The 27,999-nt window shown below is 54.8% G+C and overlaps 1 protein-coding gene across 2 annotated transcripts; it reads right to left on the bottom strand.

The window, feature by feature from the left end:
• Positions 1 to 24: 24 nt before the first annotated feature.
• LOC123345579 (tripartite motif-containing protein 10-like) lies at positions 25 to 18,934 on the bottom strand. 2 transcript variants are annotated; one of them, XM_044982558.1, is made up of 8 exons: positions 18,894 to 18,934; positions 13,875 to 14,422; positions 10,657 to 10,752; positions 7,977 to 8,207; positions 6,235 to 6,257; positions 4,193 to 4,308; positions 2,740 to 2,772; positions 25 to 1,302 (listed from the first exon to the last, which is right to left on the bottom strand). In XM_044982558.1, exons 2-8 carry the CDS (start codon positions 14,280 to 14,282, stop codon positions 782 to 784), a joined length of 1,428 nt encoding a protein of 475 aa, XP_044838493.1. In that variant the 5' UTR covers positions 14,283 to 14,422; positions 18,894 to 18,934; the 3' UTR covers positions 25 to 781. The 2 variants fall into 2 exon arrangements, with proteins under 2 accessions (XP_044838493.1, XP_044838494.1); XM_044982559.1 differs by lacking the exon at positions 18,894 to 18,934 and having other exon boundaries at positions 13,875 to 14,712.
• Positions 18,935 to 27,999: the final 9,065 nt, after the last annotated feature.

Here is a 27,999-nt window from a genome sequence, read left to right as displayed (position 1 = left end):
GAAAAACAGCGCGGAGTCCTTGTGGCACCTTAGAGACCAACACGTTTATTGGGCAGAAGCTTTCGTGGGCTAAACCCCCTTCATCGGCTGCAGGGAGTGGAACATACAGGGGGGAGGTATAAACACACAGCACGTGCACAGAGGGGAGCTGCCGGACCGAGTGGGGGGTCAGTGCTAACGAGCCAATTCAATTAAGGTGGAAGTGGCCTGTTCTCAACAGTTGGCGAGACTCAAACGCTGCCCCCGGGCGCTTAGGAGCTCGTCACCCAGTGTCCTGCTAACGCAGCTGGAAGAGCCGCTGGAGGGGAGCAGAGGGCTCCAGTCCTGGGCTCTGATTGGGGGAACCCTGGGGGGCCCGACGGGTCCCCAGCCTCTGTGCGCCCCAAGCCAAGGGGCAGGACGTTGTCTGTGCAGCTGGGTCCTCCCTGCCCAGCTCTGCTTCCCCTGCGACACCTGCCCCTGGTCTCCTGGGAACCTCTCCCGCCTGGCGCCTGGTTTGCCCTCTGGGCTGTCCCCTCCAGACCCACCCCCAGCCCCTTCAGCCAGGCCTGCCCCCCTGTTCCCCCCCCCAGTTGAGGGGTCTCTCCCACAGGGGGACTCCCTCCTTCCTCAGTGGGACACCCCCCGAGTTGGCCTCCCAGGAGCACAGAGAGCCAGCCTAGAGCCTCCCACAGACCTCCACAGCCATAGAGTTACGAGTAGAGCGTCACCCCCCTTCAGCCATGTCTGTGCAAGGGGGGAGGCTGAGTCCTCCAGGCCATAGAGATAAGGAGGGTGGGGGCTAGAGGAGCCACACACTCCCAACAGCACAGAGGAAGAACGGGTGGATTCTCTCCCCGGCGAAAGAGGCGGGCGGGAAAGTGACAATCGGGTCCCCGGTACCAGCATCGAAAAACGACACCCGCCCCTGTTCATAGTCCAGATACACCCGGATCCTGCAGGGTGCCCAGCTCGGGGACAAGGGGAAGCTCTGCACAGAGGACGTGAGAGCCCAGTACTGATCCTCCCAGCACCGCACAGCCCAGATCCCCTGCTCAGGGTTAGGGCTGATCTCTCCCTTCCTGCTCACAGACTCTCTGGCCACCCCCACATCACAGACTCCCCCACTCCCCACCTCCACCTCCACCTCCCAGTAGTGTCGGCCCGAGGTGAATCCCTCACAGCCCAGCACACAGGGCACAGTGTCAAATCTCTCAGGGTTGTTGGGCAGATCCTGCCGCGTGACTCCCCATCTCACACTTCTCTGATCCGCAGACAGGATGAGTCGGGGATGGGCCGTGTGTGGATCCAGAGTCACGTTCGCTGCAGAGAGAGAATCAGAGCGTGAGGGGCAGAGCTCAGCCCTGGGGCAGGGTCTGATCGTGTCAGTGACAGAACCTGCCCCAGCTGGGGAGGGAACCAGGCAACCTCCCCCCTCCCGGATTTACCCAGCTCTGCACGGGGAGCAGCGCTGAGATCTCAGCCATGGGCCAGGGGGATTCACACCCTGACAGAGCCAGTTCAGGGACAGAGCGAAAAGATCAGCTCGGCTGAGCCAGGCCCCAGACCCCGAGTCTGAGTCTCAGCGATTCCATCCTTGTGCTGGGGGGGAAGACGAGGGGGGGCAGAGGGAGCTGGTTTTAAACCACCTTTGTCCTTCCTTCAGTCTGCCTGGCCCCTCGCTCCAGGGGCCTCAGGGCTGCGAAGCAGAGAGCAGCCAGAGTGTGATGCCTCCTGTCTGTGCCCCCAGCAGAGCCGTCCCCTGGGGAGGGCGAATCGGGGCAACCGCGCTGGGCCCTGCGCTTTGGGGGGCCCCGCGGGCTGGTGCTATTGGCTGGCGCGGTCGGTCCCAGAAGAGACAAATCCGTCACTTCCGCCCTGGACCCCCCTAGGGCCGGCCCTGGCCCCCAGCATGGCCCCAGCCCACTGCTACAATAACGGCTGGGGGCAGAGTTGCTGTGGAGCCCCTGTGCCAACTTCACACGGACGGGGGGGGGGGGGGCTCCCTTGCACCGGAGCTATTTTCTGGGGTCTGTTTCCAGGCACATCAAGGCCCCTTTGCTCTGACAGAGCAGCACGAACGGGCCTGACAGTCAGGCCCTGGAACCTTTCCCCACCTGCCCCCACCTCTCCCCACAGACGTGACCAGAGACCCTGGCAGCACAGGAGGCTCCCAGCAGATCACAGGGCCCAGCAATCAGGACATTTTAAAGGATTCTGTTGTGGGTTTTAGCTCAGTCTCCTGATGTTTGAACCCCCCTGGCCCCTCCCCAGGGCTGCGCATGTGACAGTCAGTGCTGCCCACTCCCCCGCATGTCCTGGAGAAGGGGATTTTGGCTCCTGCTGCAGAAGCTCTCAAACCCCCATCTGCCCACTTGTACATTTGCTAATACTAATAATATGGCCAGGGGATGTGATGTATGCGCATAAAGAGTTCTGAGAATGAGGTGAGATGTTCCTCTCTGACTTTCCAAAAGGCTCATTTTTAAACTCTTAGCTCTCTGCGGAGATCCACTGCTCGCCCCCTCTCCCTTACCCCAGCCCACCTGGGTAACCCAACCGCTAGTTACAAATTCTAAATTCTTAGAGAGAAAAGAATCGACTTTTCTGTTTTTAGGAAAGATCCGGGCAGCCACCAAGAATATGTTGCTCAGCTCCTGTCAAATGCAAAATTGACACAAACCTGAACTATGGTGCTGCCAATGAGCCCCCATAATTCATAGGAAAGTTTTCACTCCCCCTTTGATAGGAGAAATTTACCTTTGTCAAATCGCTGTCTAGACGACAGTGAGTCTAGAGGAAGAAATGGGGGAAAGAGATGAAATGTCAGGTTGTCGTGTTTAGGGATATATTCACATTGTTAATGTTCTAACACAAAAGCAAAATGAAAAGAAAACGAACTTTTTGAAGTTCTAGTGAAGGAGGTTAAGTACAATTCAGACCAATACAAACCGTTACACACATCACTATAAAATAACCCCAAACATTAAAAACTAAGGACATGACCTAAGGTTACATGACAGACCCAGAGATGTTTTACCAGCAGTTACACACCTGTGGCTGGCCCATGACAGCTGACTTGGGCTCGCAGGGCTGGGGCACTGGGGCTGTTTCATTGTGGGGTAGATGCTGGGGCTTGGGCAGAGGCCTGGGCTCTGGGACCCTGTGACGGGAGAGGGTCGCAGAGCCAGGCTCCAGCCGGAGCCTGAACCTCGTGAGCCGGAGTCAGCGGACACAGGCCAGCCACAGGTGTTTAATTGCTGTGTAGAGAAACCCTCTGAAACCAACATATCATTCACAGACAGACCAACACACAGACACTGTGTCACTGATTAGCGTTCAATCATTAGTACTCAGTAAAACTGGCTCATCCTTTGGGGGTCTCATTCTCTGCAGCTCAGGAGGATAAAAGGTGGAGAATCTCTAAAGCAGGGGTGGGGAACCTACCTCTGCGAAGAGCTGCAGGAACTAGGAACGCGGGGGGTTCCCATCTGCTGGCCCCGCACCCAGGACTCTGCCCCAGCCCCCAGGTGTGGTCCCAGCCTGAGCCCCCTTACCCCATCCTGCCCCCCCCCCTCCTGGGGCCATGGCCCAGTCTTGGCCCCCGCTCTGGGGATAGGGGGCACAAACGGGGTAAGGGGGGTGCCAGGTAAAATGTTTGGGGACCACTGGCTTTCAGCTCCCCCACTGTAAAAGTTCTTCCAGCGCCAATGCCTCTACAATGCCTGCGCAGCTGGAGCCACGCACGCCAGCTCGGCCTGCTGCGGGGGGGGAGCCCCGAGCCTCCACACCCCCTCTTTGTCCCCCTGCGGGTGAGTGGTCAGGGACTGATTTTTAATGTGGGTCAATGGCCCGTGATAGAAAAAAGGTTCCCCAGCCCTGCTCTGAAGCAAGAGAGGGACTGTGGTGACACCGGAGGCCTTGCAGACAAACAATCCAAACAAACATACTCCAGAAACAGTGAATTCAGCAGGAAGCTCAAGCTCAGGTTAATGTTCATAGCTGCTAGGAAAGGAAACCCCCAGGGGGTCCGAATGCAGGCCCCTAACCCAGTGTGCGTGGGCCGTACTGAGAGCTGGGTAGGGAATTCATAGCTTCCAAATGATTAGCTGACTATCTCCATCCACAATCATTGTCCCTAAGAGATTTCCCCAGCTCTGTCAGTTATCAGTGTAACATAGGTGAGAAAATCCCCCAGGTGACTGGTTATTACCTTTGAATTCCTTCATTCTGGTCTCCAGAGATGCGTTTCTTTGAGAAGATTCCCAGATTCTCCATTTCAGGTCAGAAGAAAAGGCCACTGGGTTCTGAAACGTCTCCCTCTCGCATCTGAAGAACAACCCAGTGTTACTCGCTGTGGAGTTCATTCATGTTTGTGTTTTACTAACATGTATTTTATTCTAGCGAATGGCTGTAGCTCAGCAGACTCTGGAGGTTAAATTCTCTGTTGCCCCAGGAACAGGTCCAATCCCAGCTTGGACACTACAAGTTTCCCCTTCGTTTTGGTGAGACCGATACTGGAAAACTGCATCCAGTTCTGGTGTCCCCATTTTAAAATGGACGTTGAAAAAGTGGAGACAGCACAGAGAAGACCCACAAATCTGATGTGAGGGCTGGTGAAAATGCCTTGTCCTGAGAGATCCCTGGCACTTGAGTGTGGGGTATAAATGCCGATGTGACGCAGCAGGGACTGGGGAGCATTGACCTGGGAATGTTGCAGGGGAGTTTTACGGGGGCTGTCTGCACTGGGGATGGGAGACTTTCCTTGAGGGAAGACACCTGCGCATGTAACATGAGAGCCCAGGAGGGGGGTTGGGGCCAGGTGACACCTTCTGCCCAGGAAACGGGCCAAAGGCTGGAGGAGGAGCTGGGGGGAGGCTGGGGGAGACGGCGGGAGCGGGGTTCAGTTTAGAGCTGGCTGGGGAAACGGAGGGAGCCCCAGGACTGGGGTCTAAGCTGCCTGCCCCACAGAAGGACTTGACTGAGGGGTCCTGGTTGTACCTTCAAGCTCTGTTTGGGGCCGTGTTCCTGTCGCCCAATAAACCTTCCGTTCTACTGGCTGGGTGAGAGTCACGGGGAATCGCAGAAAGTGGTGGGTGCAGGGCCCTGACTCCCCCTCACTCCGTGACAACCATCATGGGGAGAACAGACTGAGGCCTCCCCGTGGCAAGAAGGGGGGAACAACGTCCTCCTGTGTCTTACACTGACACTCCTGTTAATACACCTGTGCTGGGTGCTCACCCCACATCAACCCCCGGAAAGGGTGAAGGAAGCAGAGAACGAGGAGATTGGGGAGACAGGCCACACATGGGGGGTTCAGGCCAGAGCAGTGACCCCTGGTTGGACGATGAACCTCAGCTGAGCAGGTGGGGGCTGGGCTCGTGCAAAGCCAGGCAGGTGGCAGCAGAAATGGCTGCAGGGAGGAGTCTGCAGCCCCCCTGTGCACTCGAAAGGGCAGGAGGGACCCAGGCAGAGAACAGCCTGCTGGGAGCCGGCCCTGGGGGAGGGAGTGTTAGACTCACAGGGCCAGAGGGGGCTGCCAGGGTCACCTGGTCTAACCCCCGTCAGAGAGCAGGGGGGAGACGAAGGCCTGTGGGAGGGGAGTGGGGAGCAGCCCAGGGAGGGAGCAGACGTTGCCGGCATGTGGCAGGGTCCCTGGGCTGGAGCCTGGAGCAGTGGGCGGCTCGAGTTCCCCACCCAGCCCCGGCTGGAGCGGCATTGCCTGGGCAGTGGGGCCAGCGAGACTCTGCCCCCCAGCAGGGGAACCATCCAGTGACCTGGCTGGGGGCTGAGTCACGCAGAGGAAGCTGCAGCTTCTGGGGGGAGAGATGAGGCTGCAGAGTGAGAGAGACAAGGGGGGGGGGGGGGGAGACCCAAGGGGAGGGGTTGGCCCTGGAAGAGCTAATCCCCAGAGCAGCCAGGAGGGGGCAGCACCTGCCCTGTGGTGAATACAGCAACCTGGGACAGCATCCCACAATAAAAAACTCATTCTCCATCCCCAGTCCCCTGAGGTCTCCGTTCCACCAGCCACACTACAAATAACACCCCTGTCTGTAGGTCAATCACTCTTTTCTCAGGCTGCTCTATTCTGGAGTCTGGTCACAATGACAACAGCCCCGAGATTAGATGTAACGGGGGGACATTGGGAACCAGCCCCACACTCTGCACTGCTGGGCCGTGGGGAGCCAGGTCTCATGTCCAAAATCCCTTCCCTGCCCTGGGAAGTGAAAGGGAGAGTGAGAAGGACCCACCTACCTGCTCAAGGTGCCTTTGATGTCCTAGAGGGGAGAGAGAAAAGGAAATTCAGTCCCAGCTCTCACACTAAGGATCCCTCCTGCTCTGCAGGGGACTCACTTGGTCTTCACAGTTTGACGTTCAAAGAGAAATTATTGGTTATTTATTAATGCAAAGAAAAACATTCAATGTGTTGCCTTTGCTCTTTCGGGGAAGTGCTCTGACTGCAGGAGCTGGGCCCAGGAAGTTTCTATACGGAGGCACACGGGCTCTCTGTGTAGTGACATTTGCATAACCACCCGGCACATGGAATCAAAGGCTCATTCTTGTGATGTGCTGAACAAGGATCTGCCTAACACTCACAGGTGTGGGGAAGATCCCCTCCTGCAGACTCCAGTGGGGCCAGAGGGAGGGATGCCCCCATGCTGTGCTGCCCCCATGCTGTAAACTCTGTCCCCACTCGCCCACAAACACTCTGAGGGCCTGTCCTGTGGGCTTCTTGACACCCACAGGAAGGTGGGGCTGGGTGAGAGCAGTGGGTGTGGGGTACAGAGTAACACAGGGCCAATCACCATCCTACATCCCAGGTTCAATACAGGACACCTGAGGAGTGAAGAATGCTGCCCACAGCAGATACTGGTCGCAACAGAGAATTTGACCCTAGATATCAGCTAGAGACGTCCAGGAAGCTACGTTCTATTTCTTGCCTTTTTTTCTTTTTTTTTTTCCTAGTTAGACGCATTTTTTGAAAAATAAAATCATCAGGCGGCTTTTGGAATTCTAACGACTACTTACACGTCCAGGCTACCATAAGTAACGAACAGCTTCCCTGTCTAACTTCAGTTCTGGCAGAGAAAATCACCACAGCCTCAGACCTCAGTTTTAAGGCCAATATTTTCCCTTTTTGTGATATGTAGGAAAAGTGGCAAAATCAGGCTTTAAATGGAATCTTAGCCTCAATCTTAGCTATTTCCCTAATTAAAGACTGGTTCCATCTTTAATCTTTTGGCGTTAGCATTTGACGTTAGCGTTTGGAACACAGGCAATGTCAGACTGGCTCAGACCGCATGTCCATCTAATCACTATTCAGTCTCCAAAGGTGGACAGTGCCAGATGCTTCAGAGGAAGGTGTAAGAATCTGCCCCCACATTCTCATCCTTCTCTTTAAGCAACTGGCTGAAGCAATGAAGTATGAGGTTTAATATCACTCTGGTTATCCACAGAAATATCCTCTCACTTTTTGAGTTTTTCTAAATGCTTGGTCTCAACAACATCCAGTGGCAATGAGTTCCACAGTCTAATTACGTGATGTGTGAAAAAAAGTGTTCAATGGATCAGTTTTTTAATTTATCACCTTGTAATTTTATTGAATTTCTCTTTGTTCTTGCATTCTGAGACAGGGAGAACAGCGAGTTTAACTGGACACTGCAAGACGGAGGTTCCTAGGGTTGTGTCTGGGACCAGAGATATTGGCTAGTGTCATTCGGTTGCACAATCCAAGCAGCGGCTGGCCAAAAGTGCTCCGTCACGTAGCTGGGGGCAGCTTACATGCCAGAAGCTGTGCGTGAACAGCCCAGGAGTGGGGGTCTCACAGCGGAGCAGGGTAAGGCTGGATCCCAGAGTCGAGGACTGGAGTGACCTAGCAGATCACAGGTCCAGATAACACCAGGGGAATGTCACACACTCCTACACTGCAAAAGTGAAGGGTCAGGAGACTTTCTTTCCCTGAGAAAGGTTCTGGGGTGTTTCTAACACCGTCTCACCTGCAGGAATTCACTCGCCGGCAGCTGGAACTTCTGCTCCATCTCACTGATCAGGGAACTGAAAGAGAATAGTGCCTCAGATAGTTTGGCAACATATTCATCCCTCCTCTTTTCAATTTCCTTATTCAGCTCTTCCAGCTGGGCCAGCAGGAGTCGCTCTTGTTCCTCCAGAAACTGGTGCAGTTGCTGAAATTCAGCCACAATCTTTTGCCTCCCAGTTTTTAGCTGTTTCTGAAATGATGAGATACAAACAGAAGTCATGGGTCAAGGACAGGAACACGGAGTGAGTTATGGGACATTTTGTAAAGCCTTATGTATGCACATGGGAGCATGTCATTGCAACCCCGTAGAATTTAACTCCTGATATTTTATGGAAAACATACTCTGTGCTCAGCAGACAGATGATTTTCCAATGAATTCTGAAGAACCCTACCTGGTGGTTAGAATATGAATCTATCTTGCATTATTAGGATATTCTGATATAAGTGATGTCTAGAAAACCAGATCCTTCAAATAACAGGAAGGACAGCAGGTGTGGGATCCAGAACGGGACAGGCAAGGATTACTTCTGGGGAGCAAACAGTAGAACCCAAACTTGGAAGCGCTAGACTTGAACTGGGGAAGAGATTCTCCCCACAAAATACACCTAGATGAATAGGGCCGTGTTTCTAAAACTGGCTTCAAAATCAGAGCCCCAACAATTGCTCTGACGAGTTCTGAACGCACAGTTTAGGATACAAACATTTGGTCACATCATAAATCTCCAATTTTAATCCACACAGGGATTCTGAGCACAAACTGGGTGGCTGGCAAGACACCTGTTTGCAGGTTCAGATCTGAGTTTGCAGGGCACTTAGAAACGTGCATGTGAACTGGACAGAAGCCCACCAAGTCATGCTCTTTCTGGAGCTCTCTAGCGCCCGGTACCCCAGGAGCAAGAAACTTACATCATATCTAGAACCCAGATCTTCTTCAAGACAACGTCCAGCAGCGCTATCGCTAGGGTCTGTTCCAAAGCTCACCACAATCAACAGGAGTCTTTCCAATGACTTCAGTGGGGTTTGGTCAGGTGTTAAGTGACCAGTCTTCCCCGGGGCAGCAGATTTCTATAGCGGCTGCCCGCACTATTCTGTTGTGGTTATTGTTCGAGGGTTTCCCTTAACCCTCCCCTGGTTCTTGTCTCGCAGCCAGAAAGCAGGAGACCAAAAGTCCAAAGTGCAGACACTGCGACGCTTCCTGGGGTTAGTTCCAAGCAAGGATATCCAGAGCTCCACACGCCAGCATATCCAGAGCTCTTCACCCCGTATCGCCCTTCCTGGTTCTGAGGCCACAGAGCCTTTACCCCGTGTCCCCTTTCCTGGCTGTGACGCCGCAGAGCCTTGCCTGTGTCCCCGTTCCCCCTTCTTAGCAGGTCCACATATACCTGCAGTGCGCGCCCCTAGTCACACCCCTTACAACTTATGGTCCTGTTCCATTCTGGAGGGTCGGGAGTCTGGGGTCCTCATCCCACCTCTTCTGTGCCCCATGGGAGGGATGAGGAGTAAGGTTGTGCTTGACCTTGGCTTGAGAGAGCAGCCAGGCAGCCTTCCAGTGTGTGTCCTCATATGTTACACTCCCACCTACCCTGTAACACTTTATCTGTTCATATCCGTTCCCATTATACTAACAAACCCAGCCAGCCAGGCAGAAGCCACACACCGTGTCTTTGTCCTTTGTTCTTCACACACATTAGTGAGGATGTCAGAGTATCACAAGTCAAACCCAAAATTCTCTCTCAGGTTCACAAACAGGCTCATATGCCAACAGTTCTGTCTGTTGACAGTAAAGCCAAAAACCGGGGGAGGAATTTGCAAAAATTTTTACATTTCAAAATTTTTTTTGCAATTTTTCAGTGTTCAAAATGGGACTTTTAATTTGTTTGTAAAATATCATGAAATAAATTGAAAAAATTCACATTTCTGTTTCCCCTTTTTTCTAAAAGCTAATAAAATAATGCCTATTTCCACCACCCCATTGTTTCCTTTTATTCCATTCTGTCTGGAACTCTTCAGAAGTTCCTCCATTTTAGAAAAATTGTCAAAAAGAAAAAGGAAAAACTGGAGAAAAAACCTGGAAATTATTCATGTGATTGTATCAGTGGTAAAAAGGAGTAAATGGGGAAACAAAAGGAATAAAAAACATTTGAAATTTTGAAAAAATTTCAGCTTTTTAAAAGCAAAACGAAAACTTCAATTTGAAATGAAACTAAACATTTTGTTCAGTCTGAAATTTCCTGTCAAAAAACTGATTTGTTTTTATTTATTTATTGGCAAAAGACAGTTTCCCAGGGGGGGGAAAAGTGTTTTCTACTAAATCCCATTTTCCTACAGGACATTTTTGTGATATGAAAAATTTCGACCAGCTCTAGCTGAAAGACTAAAGGAGAAACTACTGTTAGCTAAACAAGTTACATTCACATTATCAATGGAAATATTTAGATTATTAAAACTCTTTCCTTAATGATCCATTTTCCTGTTTACACTCAATTAAAGCAGAACAGTTTTTCTTTACAATGAGAATAAATAAGCAATAATCTTCCATGGAAGGGAAGATGTTGCTCACTGTTCTTCTTCCCTTAGACTAAGCAGAGTATCAATAACGTCCCAGTGCACATTTGCCTCTGAGTAAGAACGGCACCTACCAGCAGTTCCTGGCTTGTTTTTTCCCCACTCGATTTACACAACAGAATCTCGTCTCTCTCTTTTTTCAAACTCTCCAAATGTCTCTGAATTTGTTCCTAACAAAAGAAAAACTGGTTTAGTTTCGGTTGCCTTTGGAGGGTTCCCCCCATTTATTTACATTTTCAAGAATATTAAATACATGTAGCGCCCCTCTCCACCTGATTACCTCCTTTACTGGCAATCTACTTACAGGTTCTGATGGACAGGTCTGGGTTCTTTTGGATCCCGCCACCCACTCAGTAGGGTGAATCTTTTTTGGTTATTAAATTAGTTGGCGGTGCCTCCACCCCCCTCGCTCCTTCCTGGCAGAGTCACCAGGGCAGCTTGGGCGGAAAATTCTAACTACAGAGGAATCCCCACTTATTTGCCAGATAGTTGGAGACTTCCAAGAAATAACACAACACATAAAAATATATTCAACACAACAATTATATTAAACAGGCAACAATACAACATAACAGGGGAAACACTATTTTTAGGGTCACCGGTGCCCACACTTAAAATACCCGTGTCTGGATGTAACAAATGCAAAACTAGTGTCCTGTTGGTACGCGTACCTTGCTGGGGCCCTTGATGACCTATACAATTCTCTGCAGAGGTGTAGCAGTGCGGCTGACTGGGTTCAGTACAGCCCAAAAGACCCACAAGTGGGAGGAGGTGGTGAATCCCTCCACAGGTGTAATAAGCGGTAAATTATAGAATCCTCAAACCCTCACTCCCTGGCTTGAGGACACAGTTCAGGGAGTAGAGGGTTCCCAAAACAAATACCCTGACTAACTAACTAAAGACAAGGCACTCACGAACTCCACAAATGATCTTCAGGGTTGAGGATGACGCTGGACGATTCCAGGGGCTGCTGTCCGCTGGCAGGGATCCTCCTCAGGCAGGCAGCAGCCCTGGACTAGCAGCGCTGACCATGTGGGGACTGGTCTCACCAGGGGAGCTGGAGGCGAACCCAGCCTGGCTGGGGAAATTTCTCAGCAAACATAACAATTGGGAATCAGCCGTGAGGAAGGAAAACCCAGCTGGGGGATCTGGTGTCAGGTCCCTAGAGGCCAGTTCTCAGGGGGAACCTGCCTGCAGGCCTGGGACTCACCAGCTCCCCTCAAAGCCTGTTTGGCCTTTGCCCTGGCTGGCTCCAGCCTCCCCTCAAAATGGCTTCTCCCTCTCCTCAGCTCCCTGGGAGGGGCATGCCACTCCCTATTGGTTGCTGGGCAGACTCTGAGGTTGCCTTGGCTCCTCCTCCCTGAGCTGCCAGCAGACAGAGCTCCAGGAATCTCCTTGGGGGTTACATACATAATAAAATGGGCGAGTGCTCTAGCCACATGACTGTACAGTCCTCACGCTCACGGTCTCTCTCTCTCCCACAAATGATTCAGTATTTATCCCCAGTGGAACAGCATCAACAGGAATGATGGCAGGAATATCCCATAGAGAGGTGGCAGGTCCCTGTTCCAATCCCTTCTCCTCACCAGGTGGAAGAGGGACTTGAACCCGTGGCCTCCCATGTCCCTGGTGAGTGCTCTAAACACTGGGCTAAAGGGAGAGCTTTGTGTGTGTGAACTCACCTGAAGGGCCTCAGGCCGCCTACCAGGCCAGGCCCCACACAGGAGTTCGGTGCCCTAACACTGATCTTCCCTGGGGCTCAGGTGGGAGGCGGGCACCTAGCTGCCTAGAGCGAGGCAGCAGTGAGCAGGGCCAGAAGCAGAAACACAGGTGCTGAGGGAACTAGTTACTGAAAACACAGACGCCGAGGGAGTTTAGGCACCTCCAGGGCTCAGCAGGAGTTTTGCAATCTGCAGTGGAGGCTCCAACTGGGGTTTAGGCACCTAAGTAAATACTGTGAATCTAGGCCTCCCGAACAGGGAAACTGAGCTAAGGACGGGCTGGACGGAGGCTTCACTTCCTCACTGCACAGGTGTTCACACTCCGCTCATGCTCGCTGCTGACTTTTCTGAGCAGTCTCCGAACCACATTGTCAGCCAGGGCACGTTTGTATATATCACCGGCCTTGGCATTTCTAAGTGGGCCTGAGAAATAATCTTCCCCCCTCCCCCTACGCATAATCATTCCTGACCCCCCCACTAAGCACTGGGATTGCCGGAGAATGTCGGGGAGAGTCAGTGAGAGGAGTCACTGGGACACCGTCCAAACAGATCTAACCCAGTGACACACAGAAACTGGGGGCATGTGGCAGCTTTAATTCTTCTTTACCCCCCCACCCCCTACCCAGAAAGGGCAGCCGAGCTGCTTGAGCCCTGCAACCACAGTGATTACGGTACATCAGTGAGATTCTCAAGACTCCAGGCTAGAAAAGGTATTTAACGTGGCTCGGGTTTTACTATGGAGGGGGACCAGAGGGAGCAAGGGGGGTGTTGCTTGGCTGAGGAGGAAAAGACGGCAAGGAACGGACATAATTCTTCCCCAGTTCCCGAAGCCGGCGGGTTCTCCTCCCTGACCCTCCCCCTCCTTCCCCCCCGGATAACAGGACCCTGGATCTTCATTTTGAAAATATGGGCGCCCTGCCCCTGCCGCCGCAGATTTCAAGCCATCTGCTGGAATGGGCCAGGCCCCCAGCCATTGTCCATCCTGTATGACAAGCAAACCCTGCTGCCCCCACCCTGCAAGGAGTAAAAGGAAACTGTGTGAGCTGGAACAGGTGGAGTTCCTGCCCCCCCCATGGATTTTTCCCTGCACAGGGGATGCCCTCGCTCTAGGGTGCACAAGTCATACCCTGCTCTATACATCCTGGTGCTATTACAGCCGTACAGCCCTGCTGGCGTGGGTGTAGTTACACCTCTATAACGGTGTATCGCCTAGTCCTGTATGGAAAGGGGAACAGGCGTTCCTGGTATCAGGCACCTTTATACCAGCACAACTTGTATCCACACTGCACGCGGGGGGGGCCGGGGGGTTGCTGACATAAGTCTTTTGTTTAAAAAAAAAAAAATCTCCCCCCTCCCCAGCACAGATCAGTACCAAAACTATATACAGAGCAGGTCTTAAAAACATGTCTCCTCAACATCTTCCTGTATGAAATCCCTTGTTTCTCTCCCTTGTGATTGTAGGAAGCTCGTTTTAGGACCTTGCTGGGTTTCTATTCTCAGATGGCTGGTCTGATTGTTCCAGCCTGTCTGGCCTGGGATGCGGCCCACATGCAAACAGGACTAATTCGTACCTGGTAATCCTGGGCCACCTCCTCGACAGGAAGCACGGGGTGGTCTCTGTGGCTGCGGGACTCTCTGCACACCAGGCAGATCGGGGTTTGATCCACTTCACAGAAACGGTGCAAAAGCGCCTCATGTTTTTCACACGCTCTCTCCCTGCTTGGCGCTGGGATTTTTTTGGCTATTTCCACCACGTTTCTCAGCACCCCGTTGGGCTGGAACTCCCCTGCCCGGAAGGGTTCCCTGCACTGAGGGCAGGGATACGGGGGGGAGGTTTCGGACTCCTGGCAGTACTGAGTGATGCAGGATCGGCAGAAGTTGTGTCCACACTTGAGAATCACCGGGTCGTTAAAATAAGCCAGGCAAACGGAACAGATAACAGCCTCCTGCAGCTCCTGTATCCCCCCTCTTGCGGCCATGGCGCCTTCGAGAAGAGGAAAGTAACTTTCACTTCGCTCAGCAATGTGCCTATCCCGGATTGAAGCTGGTCTCCGACCTTCCTGCAGCTTCGTGCCTTCTGGCTGATCTGATGTGAATGTGTTCGCGGGAGCCTGGGATCCTTCAGTTCAGGAAAGGAGAAAATATAAGGAGATAGGAGAGAGAGATATTAAATAATGACTATATTGAACTCCTACCTTTGTACGGATTAAACTTTAAACAAATATTTCCCCCTGCTGTCATAAACAGAATTAAGTCAAGCCACTGAAGAGAGACAACCATTTTCCAAATAAAAGAGCCGATCATAAAATCCCTCATTCCATGCCCACAAAAACTTTGTAGAGGCCAACAGTCTTGGCAGAATTATGCCCAAACTATGCCATTATACGGTACTTTCCTTCAGCCATCATAGTTAGAAATTATTTTTAATAAATTCAAAACAGGATCTGATGTGAATTAGAAATACATCAGAGTCGCAATGTTAGTTAGATTGGGACTGGAACTTCGCCAACGTTCTGGTGTTCTCAGTCTAATCAGATCAATTTCTAATACAAATAACAACAGATGTGATTATTACTGTATGTTGCAACATTTCAAAACTTCCTTGGAGTTATCTAAATAATTAAATTAACAATCCGACAACTAACATAGTGAAGATCATGTAAATGGAGTCAGATCGGCAGCTAAAATAAGGAAAGAACAAGGATTATTTAGGCCTGGTCTACACTAGAATTTACTGTTGTATAGCTATGTCACTCTGGGATGTGAAAAATCCAGATCCCTGTGTGACGATGTGGTTCTGGCGGGACCCAACTGAGGTGCCATTTCAGGACCAATTGCTCAAACAGGGCAGTCACAGCCCTAGGCTGGGGTTTCTCCACCTCTAAGGCAAACCAAACCAGCCAGACAAAAAGGACTTTGGTTTCACCCCACTGGCAACCAGAAGTCACACAAGCAATTTCCTTAGACACTCCAGTCTCCCAGTATCACCACCAGTGCCACTCCTCCTGGGGATGACTGGTTATAAAAAACCAACACCCCAATACAAGAAAAAGGTTCTCTCGATTCCAAAGAATCAAGCCCCAGACCCAGGTCAATATACACATCAGATCTTACCCACAAATCACGCTGTTGCCAATCCTCTAGATCTAAAATCTAAAGGTTTATTCATGAAGGGAAAAAGGTAGAGATGAGAGCTAGAATTAGTTACATGGAATCAATTACATACAGTGATGGCAAAGTCCTTAGTTCAGGCTTGTAGCAGTGATGGAGTAAACTGCATGTTTAAATCAAGTCTCTGGAACATCCCCCACTGGGATGGGTCAGTCAGTCCTGTGTTCAGAGTTGGGGGGAGGGATAGCTCAATGGTTTGAGCATTGGCCTGCTAAACCCAGGGCTGTGAGGGGCCACTTAGGGATCTGGGGCAAAAATTGGTCCTGCTAGTGAAGGCAGGGCCTTTCAAGGTCCATTCTAGGAGATTGGTAACAATCTCCTATTATTATTCGCATCAGCTTGTAGCAAAGTAGAACACGTTAAGGTGTGTCTGCCTCCTCTCCATGGGTCAGTTGTGTAGCTGATAGTCCTTAATGGGCCATCAAGCAGGCTAGGCAGAGCTGACACCAACTTGTCTGCGGGTGTCACCCAGAAGCAGAGCACAAATACAAAATACAGACACTATAGAGCCAATACTCATAACTTCAACTACAAAATGACACATGCACACAGACAGCATAATCATAACCAGCAACCCATAACCTGGTCTTAGACACCTTATATGACAGCCTTTACATAAGATTTGGTGCCACTACAGGACCTGGGTTGCAAACCATGTTCTATATGGTCCCAGTTTACATCAATAACGTCACACCCCCAACACAAAATTGATGCAGGAAGGGATGACACAAACATCACTGACTGCATCCCAAGAGCTCCCCATCCTTGGGTCTGTCTCACTGCAGCTATCAATAACATGATTGAATCTCTTTACAAACTCAAGGTAAAACTTGGTTAGAACAACCGTGGATTGGATCTGCTGTTGCCTAACAGAAGTCACGGGCTGATGGGGTGGGCTCTCTGTGCTAACAGCTATTAGCAAGTCTTTCTTCTCCCTGCCAGCCAGGTAATTTACATCAACACAGACACTAGCTTTTAACTCCTTAGCTGCTACCAATTCCAAGGCTGGACTCTGTCTTACAGGAGCAGCAAAGAATCCTGTGGCACCTTATAGACCAGGGGTGGGCAAACTTTTTGGCCCAAGGGCCACATTGGGGTTGCAAAACAGTATGGAGGGCCAGGTAGGGAAGACTGTGCCCCCTCCCAAACAGCCTGCCCCCCACCCCTTATCCACCCCCTCCCACTTCCTGCCCCCTGACTGCCCCCCCAAGAAGCTCCAAACCCATCCAACCCCTCTGCCCCTTGTCCCCTACCGACCCCCCTCCATCCACACCCCCCCACCCCCTGACCACCCCCTTCCAGGACCCCCTGCCCCTGACCGCCCCCTTCCAGGACCCTACCCCTTATCCATCTTCCCCCACCCAGCCCCTTTCGGAAAGTGGCCCCGCAAACACGGGCGGAGACTCAACAGGAGCAGGGGCAGCCGCACAGCCAGAGAGAATCGGGGGTTTCCCCCTCAAAGGGCCGCTTCTCTCTGGCCGGCTGCGTGGCCTCCCAGTGCTCCCCGAGTCCTCCGCCTGCGGTCCCTGCGCTCCCGCCATCTGCACCGCCCGCCTGCATCTGATTTCAGTGCAGCCAGTGCTGAGCTGCCCGAGTGCCCGGCCCTGGGTCCCCCTGTGGTTGGGGGGCCTTGGCCAGGGCACCCTGTGTTCACTTGTAAAGCTGCCCCTGCCCCGCGCCGCCCAGCCCCGGAGCCAGCCAGGATGCCGCGCTGCCAGCACAGCAAGCTGAGGCTGCGGGGGAGGAAGGACAGCCGGGGAGGGGCTGGGCAGGATGGCCCCCCCAGGCCAGATGTGGCTCGCGGTCCGGAATTTGCCCACCTCTGAGCTAGGAGTTTGGATGCCAATACAGGTCACACAGCTGTACCCACACGTGCCTTCAAAAACACGCTCACCCACGGCCCTGAGGAAGAATCGCGATGGGCACAGATACAGCAAAAGAAAGAAAAAAAATAATTAATCTCTTCTCTCATTGTCCTGACTGCAGCCCCGCACCAGACACTAATAACAAGCCCCTGCCTCACTTTTCAAAGCTTGCTCCTTCCTTTCTTTCTTTCTTTTTTTTATTTTTAGAGAAGAAAAACTCATTTTTCCTCTCTCAGTGGCTGCTTTTCATTAGGGAGGCTCCTTAGCAATCCCTAGGGAAGCAGCCTATGAGTTTTTAACTGTGGTGCAGGGCACAATTATCTCGTTAAGGCAGGAGAGCTGGGTTTTTCCCAAGAGAAGTGACCTTGATCTGAGGCTGAGGGAGGCGGGGGGGGGGCTATGCCGAGATTTCGAGGAGGGTGTGTGTCTGTTGTATATATGGAAGAGGGGGGGGTTACATTGATGTGAGCTTGATTTTATGAGGTCCCTTATGCCAAACCATGGGTCAGCTCTTTCTCCGGTGGAATCTGTACAAGTGAAAAAGCCCTTCCCTGTATAGACTAACAGACGTTTTGCAGCATGAGCTTTCGTGGGTGAATACCCATCTTCTGTCTTACAAAGATCCCACACAAATCCAGAGGGTCTGAGGGGGAGCGTTTGCTGGCTCTCTCCTGCATCCTCAAGCCTTCAGCCATAAAACCGTTTAGCTCTGAAACATCAGTAACCAAATCTGTCCTCAGCCCCTGAAGCACAGACTGCTCACTCACAGATTCAGCATGGAGACAGTCCTGTTCCAACTCCACTGTCTTCCCAACACGCTGGCCACACACAACCACGTGGTTATAGGGCTACTCAACTTTCTTAACAGCTTCTACTTCATCTGAGACCTTTTCAAAGCTGCCCACACTGGATCTTTCAAAAGGAAAGTCAGTGGATCCATTCACAACAGAAAATTTCTGGCTGTTACTCACTTACATTCAGAATCACCTCAGGCCCAACAGGCGGATTTCTACACAATCCCCTTTCAGGCGAACTTATAGACTTTCTAGATAACCGGTTAGAAGCAATCTCCTTTCCCTGGCCTGGAACAAGCTCAGGAATCTTTTCCTTCTTGCTACAAGTTGTTAAATTGTAGACACTCTTGTCTACTTCAACAAAGACCCAGAGTCTGAATTACCTGCCCCAAAGCTGCAGGTTTACCTGAAAACAGCTCACAGAAGTGTGCTTGTCTCTAACACCCAGATACCCAACTCCCAATGGGGGCTAAACCCAAATAAATCTCTTTTACCCTGTATAAAGCCTACACAGGGTAAACTCATAAATTGTTTGCCCTCTATAACACTGATAGAGAGAGATGCACAGCTGTTTGCTCCCCCAGGTATTAATACAGACTCTGAGTTAACTAATAAGTACAAAGTGATTTTATTGAATACAGAAAGTAGGATTTAAGTGGTTCCAGGAAGTAACAGATAGAACAAAGTAAGTCACCAAGCAAAATAAAATAAAATGCGCAAATCTGTGTCTAATCAAACTAGATACAGATAAGATCCTCACCAGTTCCAGAATGCTCCCTTTTACAGGCTAATCTCCTTTTAGCCTGGGTCCAGCAATCACACACACACTCTGAAGTTACTGTCCTTTGTTCCAGTTTCCTTTAAGTATCCTAGGTGCAGGGATGGAGAGGCTCCTTCTTTAGCCAGCTGAAGACAACATGGAGGGGTCTCCCAGGGATTTAAATAGACTCTCTCTTGTGGGTGGAGACCTCCCTCCTCACCCTGTGTAGAATCCAGTCACAAAATGGAGATTTGGAATCACATGGGCAAGTCACCTGCCCATGCATGTCTCAGGACTTGCAAGGAGCAGCCATTACCCACATGCTACCTTGAATGTGTCTTATGTGGATTGGAGTCTTCCAAGCTCTTTTGTCTATTAAATGCTTCCTGACTGAGCACATTCCTCTCCCAAGGAGTGACCAAATGTTTTAACTAAGGCTACTTAGAAATCAAGCAATTATACAGCCAGTGTTCATAACTTTGAGCACACAAATGGTGCCTACATACAACTAGAATGAACATAACCTTTACATAGATATGTTACATGACATATGCAGCCATAGGCGGCAGGTTCGTATAATTTTTGGTGGAGCCCAAAATGGTGCCCCGCCCCGCCGCTCTCACCCTGGAAGCCGATATAAAATGAAGCTACAATTCGTCGGCACCACAAGATTACAAGGGTCAATTAAAAGTGGAAAGTCAGAAGCAGCACTTGCCTGCTTCAATATACAGTATTAAATTTTGTTGCACCTGTTGTGACAAAGTGGGAATGTTCTTAATGTGTTCTCTGAATACTGTGTGGGTGCCTCAGTTTCCCCTGCAAGGTGCCAACTGAAGGTGTTGGGGACAAAGAGATCAGGTAGCCTCCTTGTCCCGAAGAGACACAGAGGCCAGAGGAGGGAGTGTCAGTTTGGAGCTGGCTGGGGAAATCGGGAGACGCCCAGAACTTGGGTCTGGGCTCCCCACCCCCCAAGATGGACCTGACTGAGGGGTCCTGATTTCTGTACCTACAAGCTCTGTTTTAGACTGTGATCCTGTCGTCTAATAAACCTTCTGTTTTACCAGCTGGCTGAGAGTCAGGTTTACTGCAGAGTTGGGGTGCAGGGACCTCTGGCTGCCCCAGGACCCCGCCTGGGCGGACTCACTGCGGAAAGGGCACGGTGTGGAAGGGCTGAATGCTCCGAGGTCAGACCCAGCAAGGTGTGAGCTTCTTGCCCTGGAGACAGTCTGCTCAGAGAGAGGAGGCTCCCCCAGAGTCCTGACTGGCTTTGTATGGAGTTGTTCCAAAGCATCCCAGCATCCCCTTCCACACCATGCGCTTCCCAGAAGTCTGCACAGGCACTGACACTCCCTCCTCGGGCCTTTGTCTCTTTTCCAGGAATTAGGAGGCCACCTGATCTCTCTGTTCTCCAACACCTTCAGTTGGCAGCTTGCAGGAGAGCGGCCCAGGCCATCAGTTGCCCAGAGACAGGGTTTCGGCCATTCTCTGTGCAGACAGCATCACACTGGCCCTCTAGGGCTCTACAACAATCACACCCCCTTATCCCACCATCTAGATCCTTGAGAAATGCATAGGGGAAACTGAGGCACCCACACAGTATTCAGAGAAGAACATTCCCACTTTGTAACACCTGTATACAACTAGTTATATACTTTAAAGGGGTGTAAAATAATCAAGTATTGTGCTAAACACAATGATACTCCAAACTGACCACCAAATTTAAGTTGCACGTTTTTCCCCTCAGGTGAGGGCTCTGGGGTGGGGCTGGGGATGAGGGGTTCACAGTGCAGGAGGGTGCTCAGGGTTGGGGTGCTGGGGGCACAGGGCTGGGGATAAGGAACTTGGGATGCAGACAGGCTGCCCCAGGGCTAGGGCCAGAGAGGACTCCCCATCACCACCACTGGCAGCAGCAAGCTCCAGGGGAGGGACCCCTCCTCTCCCCCTGCCCCCCAGAGCACACTCACTCTGCACCACAGTCACTGCACATGCTCCTAGGGCCCCTCTCAGGTCCAGAAAGCCCACTCCCCTCCCCTATGATGGGTACCGGGTGGGGGGGGGGGTTGCCATCACAGGTGGCCTTCCATGTTGCTGCCCCTCACCATAACTTCACTGTGGATGGGGGATGGGGCTGCCCCTTGCCCAGCATGGGGCAGAAGTGGGGTAGGCAGGGTGGTGGTGGCTATGGGGCGGGGGAGCAGGGTGTCATAAAATTCACCCAAGCCCCAGCTGCTCAGGTCTAGGAAGCCTCCCTCTCCCATCCCTCCTGTGGCGGGTGGGTTGGTGGGTGCTGGGGGAGGGGGCATTGCCTTCACATGTGGCTTCCTGCCTCCCCTGTGCAGCCTGCTGCGCCTCACTGGGGGGCTGGGACTGGGGCTGGGACTGGGGCTGGGGGGGAAATCATAGGGTCAAACACTCAAACATAATAAAAAATCATAGGGTCAAACACTCACGGAAGCAGCTGCTAAGGTGAGTGATGTCCGTCTCCTGGCCAGAAGTCCCCCTCCCGTCTCCTCCAGGTAGGGGCAGGGGAGGGGAGCACAGCACAGCACGGCCCCCTCCACTCCTCTCCCCCTCCCCTTTCCCCTCCCGAGGTGCTACAGCAGTAGCTAGCATTGCTCTTTCTTACACTAATGCTGCAGCTGTAGCCCTTAGGCTGCGGCAGCAGAAGGGAGAGACGCGCTGTGCGCTCTCTTTACATTCAGGCAGGGAAGCTCCGGGGAGGGGGAGAAAATATTGGTGGAGCAGAGCCCCTGATTATGAATATTCCTGGGGCTTTAGCTCCACGAGCCCATATAAGCTGGCGCCCATGCCGGATGCTCCCTAGAAGTGGGGGAACCACCGGCCCTGTCCCCACTCTGCCCCTTCCCCTGCGCCCGCGCCCCACTTGCTCCTCTCTGTCTCCTCCCCACATCGCTCGCTCTTAAGGCAGGAAAAAACTCATGGGGTTACGGCCCTCTGGTCCCTCTGTTCAGGCGCCCCTGGCAGTGCCCCGGTAACAGGGAAGGGAGGGGAGGATAAAGCAGGAAATTTCCACAGATGTTGGGTGGGGCTGATGTTTGACAGCTGGGTCAGCTGGGTTGGGGTAAACTGAGGCTGGGCCAATTTACAGTGGGGAGGGGGAGCTGGGCCATCTCACCGGGGACTGGGCTACCATCCCCCCATGACCCTGCCATAGAGGGTGTAGTACAGGGGAGGGGAAACTTTTTGGCCTGAGGGCCACATTGAGGTTGCAGAACTGTATGGAGGGCCGGGTAGGGAAGGCTGTGCCCCCCCCAAACAGCCTGGCCCCCGCCTCCTTCCACTTCCCGCCCCCTGACTGTCCCCCTCAGAACCCCCAACCCATCCAACCCCCCCGTCCTTGTCACCTGAGCACCCCCCTGGACCCCACCCCCATCCAACCCCCCCATCCTGACTGGCCCGACCCCTAGCCACACGCCCAGAAACCCCCCATTCCCCATCCCCTGACTGCCCCCCTCAGAATCCCTGACCCTTCGAACCCCCCCGCTCCTTGTCGCCTGACCGCCCCCTCCTGGGACCCTGCCCCCTATCCACCCCCCCTGTCCTGACTGCCCCCACCCCTATCCACACCCCTGCCCCCCTGACAGACCCCCAGGACCCCCCCCTCTATCCAACCCCCCCATTCCCCATCCCCTGACTGCCCTCCTCAGAATCCCCGACCCATCCAACCCCCCGTCCCCCACTCCTTGTCCCCTGACCACCCCCTCCAGAGACCACCCACCCCTAAACACCCCCCCGGGAACCCACCCTCTATCCAACCCCCCTGCTCCCTGTCCCGACTGCCCCCCTCAGAATCCCTGACCCTTCCTGTCCCCTGATGGCCTCCTCCCGAGACCCCCCCGACCCTAATCACCCCCCCAGGTCCCACCCCCTATCCAACCCTCTGCTCCCTGTCTCCTGACTGCTCCAACCCCTATCCACACCCCCGACCCCTGACAGGCCACCTGGGACTCCCACACCCTATCCAACCCCCCCCCCCCCGAGACCCTCTTCCCCCATATCCAACCCCCTGACCCCCTTGCGGTGCTGCTCAGAGCTGCCTGTCTGGCTGGAGCGCTGAGGCTCCAGGGGAGAGGGGACAGCAGGGGAGGGGCTGGGGGAAGCCTCCCTGGCCGGGCGCTCAGAGGCCAGGCAGGACGGTCCCGTGGGCCAGATGTGGCCCATGGGCCATAGTTTGCCCACCTCTGGTGTCGTAAGAGGAGGCCCTAAGATATAATCCTTGGTATCCGAGGCCCAGTAGGAGGCCTGAGGCCTGAGCTAAAGTCATTAAGACTTTGCTAACACAAAGCAAAGCGAAGCCGTGAGCCAGAGGCAGGCCCTGCTCCCAGACGCTGGCAAGGGAAGGGCTGATGCTGCGAAGAGACACATCCTGAAAAGGTCCTGGGCACTAGAGATATAAACATGTCAGAAAACTCGGCTACTGGCACTTTCGGCGCAGATAACACGGACCAGGCTGACCCAGGCTAAAGCCGGGGGCAGGAGAGTGATATGATGGACGGGGCTGTTTTGTTTGAACCAACTTGTACAGGGTGAGAGGCGGCACCTTGCTCCGTAGAGGGGCTGCACCTCAGCGTGTCAGGAGTGAGGTGGAACGTGTGTGCACCGGTGGGTAAGAATTCACCCCGGGGCGGTGTCTTTGTCCAGCCGAGGGGGCCATGGAGAGTCCCGCCACTGACTGAGCCGGTCCATTGCCAGGGTATGTCCGGTAGCGTCTGCGGGGAACCATTCCTGTGCTTCCTTTGACAGTAAACCTGGCCGGGGCCTTCGGACCTTAGCAGAGGCCATTGGGGGTTCTCTGCAGAGCCGGGGCAGCACCCAGAGGGGACACACGCACGCAGCCGACCGTTATCGTCGAACAAGAGCAGAGCACCACACTGGTGACATCGGACAACACCCCGCAGAAGTGGGGCGGGGGCTGTGGGGGGAGGAGTTATGGGGTGCTGGGCCGATTAGGTTGGGTACAGGACATGGGGGGCTGGGTAATCAGATTCAAAGAGCCCAGATAAACCCCCTCGAGCCTTAGGTTCCAAGTTACAGCAAAACAGGGATGAACCTGCCTCTAGCAAAGGAACATTTGAGAAAACAAGTTGAGAAAACAAAGATCAAGGAACCCGCCTTGCCTGGCTGTTACTTACAAGTTTGAAATATGAGAGACTTGTGCAGAAAGGTTCGGAGAGCCTGGATTGATGTCAGGTCCCTCTTAGTCCCAAGAGCGAGCGAGCGAGCGAGCACACACAAAATCAGGGGCTTCCCCTTGCCCAGGGGGTAGATGAGAGATGATCAGACCCCCCCGAGCTCAGGCACCCAACCAGCACCTCTGAGCAGTAGTGTGTTCAGGCAGCCGGGGGGCTCAGCACCCTGGGATGACTGGGGTGACCCCCCACTGTCCTCCCAGAGCCAGGATAGAACCCAGGAGTCCTGGCTCCCAGCCCCCCCCCCAAGCTAACCACTAGCCCCCACTCCCCTCCCAGAGCCAGGGAGAGAACCCAGGAGTCCTAGGGATGGTGATCAGAGACAGACTCTGATCTCAGGGTCCCCGATGTAAACCCAGAAACCAGCTTACTTCAGCGTAAGTAAAGGAAAAAGCAGCCCCAACGGTTCCTTTTCCACCGGCTCCATTCCTGCAGCGAGGCTGAGTCCTGCACAAACTCATCTCCGCTGTGGCGCAAAGGGGGAGCTGAGAGCCCACGATCGATTTCCCCCAGCACCCTGTACTCAATCCCCCCAAGTCCCCACCTTCCTCCCAGCACCCTGAACCTGGCCCCCCACACACAGCCCCCCCCAACCCTCTGGCTCCCTGCAGTGCCCTGTACTCATCCCCCCCAGCTACCCCTGCCCCCCAGAGCCCTGCCCCCTTGGACCCAACTCCCCGCCCAGTGCAGGCGGCTTGTAACGGGACAGACAGACACACTCACCTGGGCCCTGCCTCCCCGGGCCTCTGGCCATAACCTGCTGTTTCTGAACCCTCAGGGCATTGCCAGGACACTCCCCCCAGCCTCTCCCGATGGCCCCTAACTTTCGATTTCCACATCAAGGCTCATCCAGACTCCTCTGGTTTTCTGCCTCCCCCCCGGGCCAGGGAGTTGGTGTTACCAGATTTCTACCGCATTAATAGCCCCAAATCACTGACCAACTCCAAAAGCAGCCCGACCCGCGGCTCTCCCATCGACACGGAGTGTCTAAGGTCCTTGGGCGCTGCGGTTCTCCCTGGAACGTGCCTCCTTTCACACGTCCTTCGAGAAACCTCTCCAACAATCTGAGCCGAACCCACCTGCAGCGATGCAACCACTCACCGGCGCGGCGCCTCCTGCTGGTCGTCCAGGAATTAGCTCTTTTGGCAGCACGGAGCGCCCTCTGCAGGCCGGTGTCTCGCCTGCCGCTGGCCCCGTGTCCCTCCCAGAGCCCAGTGCCTGTTTCCCTTGGGGTGCTGCCCCCTGGGTTCTGCCCCCGCAGTAACCCCCAGACCTGGGTCTCCTCTCCCAGGGGAACCCCCAACCCTCTAAACCCACCTTGACTCAGTGGCTGCGGCCAGTCACCATCTCGCTCCCGCTCCCTGGGGCCGACGGCAGCCTGTGATGGCCGCTCATCATCCGCAAGGGGGTTGGACCAGCTGCCCCTGCCTAGGCCCTGGCTGCACCTCCACAACCCCAGTCCCTGTTCCGGCCCTCGCCAAGGCCTGCAGCCGGGGGGTGCCCAGGCTGGAGCGACCCAGCTCCCTTCGCCCTTCCCCAGGTCCCGGTCCCGGTCCCCTGCTCTCAGGCAGCCGCCCCACTGCACGGCCTTAAAACCAGGATGTTTTCTCCCCCATGGCCCCTCATTAACGTCCTGTGACCCAGCGCTACGAAGAGGCTCTGGAGACCCGAGGGGCCGGTGTGTGCGCAGGCGACTCTGGTCGGTGGAGGCGGCTGCGGCGTTCGGTCCCCGGGCAGCGCCCCTGCTCCCGCCGGGCTGGGGACCGAGGAGCCTGGGACTCCGCAGGAGGCCGCTGAAGGGCTGCAGGAGGCGGGGCAGAGACACATTGTTGCTTCGCCCAGTCTGGGGCCGACCTTCCCTCACCCCCAGCGGCCCCGGGCAGGCAGCCGGGAGCAGAGGGGCCGCCCCTGCCCGACCCCGCACATGGGCCCGTGATCCCGGCCGGGGCCGCACCGAGCCTGCAGGGTGCCCCCGTCTCAGCCGCTCTGACGCGCCCGGGAGACGTCGCGGGAGGAGGCCGTTGGGGCAGCAGGCGGCGCTGGATCGATGGCTGGTAGCAACATGGTGACCTGGCGAGGACGTCACAGGGGCCGGGCCTGACCCAGCTCTGCGGCTCCTGACACCCGGTGCTGGGCTCCCGCAGGACGGCGCTCGCCCGCCCTGGGCTGGGCAGATCCGGTGCAGCGGGTCCGGCCCGGCCCTGCCCTGGAGCGGTGCCCGGAGCAAGACCCTCCCCCGCGCGGGGACACCGGGCCTGGGTTTCTTACACACGATGTGGGCAGCGGCATGTGACACTCGTGGCTCCAGCATCTCCCCCTTTGGCTCTTGTTTTTTTCTACCGACTCAGCACAGGGCCGGGCCAGGAAGTTCTTGTCCCGGCTCCCGGCCCCCTGGCTCAGCAGCCCCGGTGCTCGGGGGCTCCCGGCCCCCTTCGGTGGCTTCCTGAGCAAATGCAGCTGCCTCTGGGGCTTAGCCCCCCCCTCCCCCCGGCCCCACTGTACCACGCGCGCCGGGGCAGGGCTCTGCTGCGGGCCGGCTGCCGCCCTGGGTTCGTTTCCTGCCGGTTCAGTGGCTCGTTTGTGCATAAAATCATCACCGCATGTCACTGGCGCTCAGAGCTGCTGGGGGGGGCTCGGCTGGCTCCACGCGGGGCTGACCAGCACCAGCAGCCCCCCAGGCTGTGACCGTCCCCTCCAGCCCAGCCCCTCCGGACACAGGTTCCAGGGGAGGGAGCCTGTGCCCGGCCCCCGGGCTGGGACGGGGCAGCCCCAGATCTGTGTTGAGAGCTGGGCAGCTTCCAGGGCCGGGCGCCAGGTAACCTCGCTAGGAGGAAACGGGCTGGACGCAGGGGGCCGGGTTCAGTCCCTGCTCCGGAGGAATCATCTCACAGGGACCCCGATTCCCCCACTCAGACTCCGCTGGACACAGGAGCAGCCGTAAGGCCGGGAGGCTCCGTCCCCAGCTTCTGATCCCCGACCCCCTCCAGCCCAGGGCTCCCCCCAGCTCTGCCGGTGCCCCTCACTCCCAACCCGCAGCTGCCTGCTAGCCTAGCCTAGCTCTGCATGGGGCTGCAGGTCGGGAGTGCACCCCCCACCCCCTCCCAGAGCCTGCACCCCCCCCCCGGCCCACAGATCAGTGTCGGATCCTCCCTTGTGTCAGGAACCACAGATCTCAGAGGGGTTCAGAGCGGTCGCCGTGTTAGTGTGTCCCAGGAAAAACAGCGCGGAGTCCTTGTGGCACCTTAGAGACCAACACGTTTATTGGGCAGAAGCTTTCGTGGGCTAAACCCCCTTCATCGGCTGCATGGCGTGGAACATACAGGGGGGAGGTATAAACACACAGCACGTGAACAGAGGGGAGCTGCCGGACCGAGTGGGGGGTCAGTGCTAACGAGCCAATTCAATTAAGGTGGAAGTGGCCTGTTCTCAACAGTCGACGAGACTCAATCGCTGCCCCCGGGCGCTTAGGAGCTCGTCAGTCCGAACCCGCCACCCAGTGTCCTGCTAACGCAGCTGGAAGAGCCTCTGGACGGGAGCAGAGGACTCCAGTCCTGGGTTCTGATTGGGGGAACCCTGCGGGGCCCGACGGGTCCCCAGCCTCTGTGCGCCCCAAGCCAAGGGGCAGGACGTTGTCTGTGCAGCTGGGTCCTCCCTGCCCAGCTCTGCTTCCCCTGCGACACCTGCCCCTGGTCTCCTGGGAACCTCTCCCGCCTGGCGCCTGGTTTGCCCTCTGGTCTGTCCCCTCCAGCCCCCTCTCCCGCCAGGCTCTCCCCCCCGCTCTCCCCTCCCTCCAGCCCCTTCAGCCAGGCCCCCCCCCACCAGCCTCTTCAGCCAGGCTCCCCTCCCCCGCTCTCCCCTCCCCCAGCCCCACAGCTTCTTCAGCCAGGCCCCCCCCG

The sequence above is a fragment of the Mauremys mutica genome, chromosome 12 (genome assembly GCF_020497125.1).
Source record: "Mauremys mutica isolate MM-2020 ecotype Southern chromosome 12, ASM2049712v1, whole genome shotgun sequence".
NCBI lineage: Eukaryota > Metazoa > Chordata > Testudines > Geoemydidae > Mauremys > Mauremys mutica.
This window is presented reverse-complemented; position numbering and strand designations above follow the sequence as displayed.

What these genes read in the sequence shown, in the direction of transcription:
- LOC123345579 (XM_044982558.1), bottom strand. Translation starts at nt 14,282, where the DNA reads ATGGCCGCAAGAGGGGGGATACAGGAGCTGCAGGAGGCTGTTATCTGT. An exon ending in AAACAAGCCAGGAACTGCTG is followed by an intron (nt 8,208 to 10,656) that starts GTAGGTGCCGTT and finishes TCATCATTTCAG; the next exon opens with AAACAGCTAAAAACTGGGAG. An exon ending in CGGCGAGTGAATTCCTGCAG is followed by an intron (nt 6,258 to 7,976) that starts GTGAGACGGTGT and finishes TCTCCCCTCTAG; the next exon opens with GACATCAAAGGCACCTTGAG.